Source organism: Spinacia oleracea, chromosome 4 (assembly GCF_020520425.1).
Source record: "Spinacia oleracea cultivar Varoflay chromosome 4, BTI_SOV_V1, whole genome shotgun sequence".
NCBI lineage: Eukaryota > Viridiplantae > Streptophyta > Magnoliopsida > Caryophyllales > Amaranthaceae > Spinacia > Spinacia oleracea.
In genome coordinates, this window is record NC_079490.1 from 15937888 (window position 1) to 15940308 (window position 2421).

Sequence of the window (2421 nt, forward strand, 5' to 3'; positions counted from 1 at the left end):
TTAAGTTCATATAAGATCGATAAAGTACACAAAGAAATTTTGGATTAGAAAAACACAACACAAGAAAAATTATCATGGAACGATTTTGATTTTCTCCTAAAACCCCATTCAAACATGGAACGATTTTGATTTCGACTAATAAGTTACTCGTTTTTATAATCCAATACGGTAGTAAAGTAATTACTATGTAGGTGATCAAGTTATCAAGGTGTTGTGAAACTTGAATTTTTGCAAATTCACAAGCCTCTTTATAGATTCATGATTTAGTACTAGCAATCATAGGAACTACAAAGCTAAAAAGAACCCTCTACAACCTCTTTTCCAAATGTTTCCACCATAGAAACCAAAAATAAAAGCTACTACAATCAATCCTCTCCTCCATAGAAGACAAAAAGAGAAGGCACCCAACAATCATAATCTACACATTTTGTAATTGTAATCATGAACACAATCATGTATTAACCTAAATACACAAATCAAAAGAGAAAAAAGGGAGCCTAATTCAAACCAAAGGAGGAGAAAATTAAGAAAATCAAATCCTCTATACAAAAATAATCTTTTTTTTAACATATTTTTAATAACCCTATTAATCAATAGACTTGATTTGGGTTTTTTTGTTTAGTGTTTTGATTATGATGATGATGATATCACCTAGAGGAGACAGGATTAAGGGCTCTAGCAAAGCCATTAAGTGCCCCATAGCTCTTGGAATTAAACCCTAAACAACCAAGTAATCCTTGCCTGTAGGGTAAAAATGTCTTCTTCCTCATCTCCTCTGCTTGAGCTCTGTTCGCAGCGTAGTGCACCTCATGCGCCGACCTCCTTTTCCCGGCTGCACCGCCCTTCCCCTTGGCTGCCGGAAGTTCCTTCTTCTTTGACTTTTTATCCTCCGAATACGACGCCGCATTTGCGTTTTCGTTTGCATTCACATTACCGTTCCCGTTCCCTTTCTCTCTCTTCTCCTTCGCCGGAGAAAACGACATGTTAATATTATGCCAGAATTTATTGTTACTCCTTCCTTCACTCTTGCTCCTCAGAAAATCCTTCAAAAACACCCACCGTTTCGAACTCCTCCCCGCCGATGAACACCGCGACGAACTTCCCGACGGCGTCGCTTCACTTTCAGTTCCCCCATCCTTCTCCTTCTCACCTCCTTCATCCCCGTCCTCATTTTCTCCTGCCGCCTTCTTTGGAGTCGAAACGACGTCTTCTGAGCTGTACCACTCCAACGGCACCGTACTTCGGAGAGGAGAGAGAGAACGAGCTCTTCTCCGTTGAGATCTATTCCTCAACCTCGACCTCTGAAACACATTGCTCTTTCCATCATCATCGAACTCATCGTCTTCCTCGTCTTCTCTCTCAGATTCAAGCAATGTCAGAGAGGGAAGCCTCTGCGGCCGCTGTAAATGAGCGCAGAGCTTCATCGGACGGATCTGACCGTTCAGAAATAACTCATCAGCGGACGACATAGCCGGGCCGATCTCCGGTGCAGGCGAGTCAAATCGGGCGGAGAACTCGAACTCAAACGAACCGTTAGAAGACGAAGCGTCAGAAGTCGCCGGAATCAATCCACCGCCGGCAGAGGATCTCGCCTGAGCAGTAGCAAGGACGAAATGCATGGGGCTAGCAGGAGCACTGTAGAAGAATCCAGAAGGATAGTAAGACCGTCCTGGACTAGAAGGCGCACTAACATACGGCGTTGAACAGTTACTATCATCTACATAGAACTCGTCGTCGTCCCCCTCGTCAAGTGTTGTCGGGGACGGAGGAGAAAGAAAACCACTACCATTAACGGTGGTGGTAGAGGTAGAGGTAGAGTTTGGAGGTTCGAGGTTGGTGTCCATGGTATTCTGTGTTGAAGAGGAGAGTGAGAGAAAAGAGTATTGGAGTTGCAGAAACGGGGAGGTTGTTTGTTTGTTATGTTATGTTATGTTATGGGAAGGAGAGATGAAAATGATGAGTGATGAAGAAGGAAGGAGAAGAAGCTAAAGGGAGGGGCCGGTTTGAAATGAAAATGCCCTTAGATTAAGGGTATATTAACGAGAATGCCCTAGGAATTTAGGGGTGGGGGAGTTATTAAAAAGGGATTTTCCGTACGAGTGGTGTTGGGTTTATTATGGTGAATTGATGAGGCTGTTTTTAGATTTAGGAAGAGAAATGGGGTAAGTTTGGTGGGTTTTGATCTAGTTTGTGTGGTTTTGTCTTAAAATTTAACATCACCAAAAGTTTTTGATTTTTGTGTCTACTTTTTCCACTTTTTAGCTTACCCTTTTCTTTTAGGTGTTTGTGTTTGGGTTGAGGAGGGAGAGGAAGCAACAATAAAGCCTTTTAATTGGGATGAATAAAAGGGAAATCTAGTGTGTATGATAATGGATTTGATATTAATATTTCATGTTCATATTTGGTATACATTTAATCAAT

General features: G+C 41.9%; 1 protein-coding gene across 1 annotated transcript; it reads right to left on the bottom strand.

The window, feature by feature from the left end:
* Positions 1-294: 294 nt before the first annotated feature.
* LOC110799988 (uncharacterized) lies at positions 295-2144 on the bottom strand. Its single transcript, XM_022005272.2, has one exon. It carries the CDS (start codon positions 1842-1844, stop codon positions 648-650), a length of 1197 nt encoding a protein of 398 aa, XP_021860964.1. The 5' UTR covers positions 1845-2144; the 3' UTR covers positions 295-647.
* Positions 2145-2421: the final 277 nt, after the last annotated feature.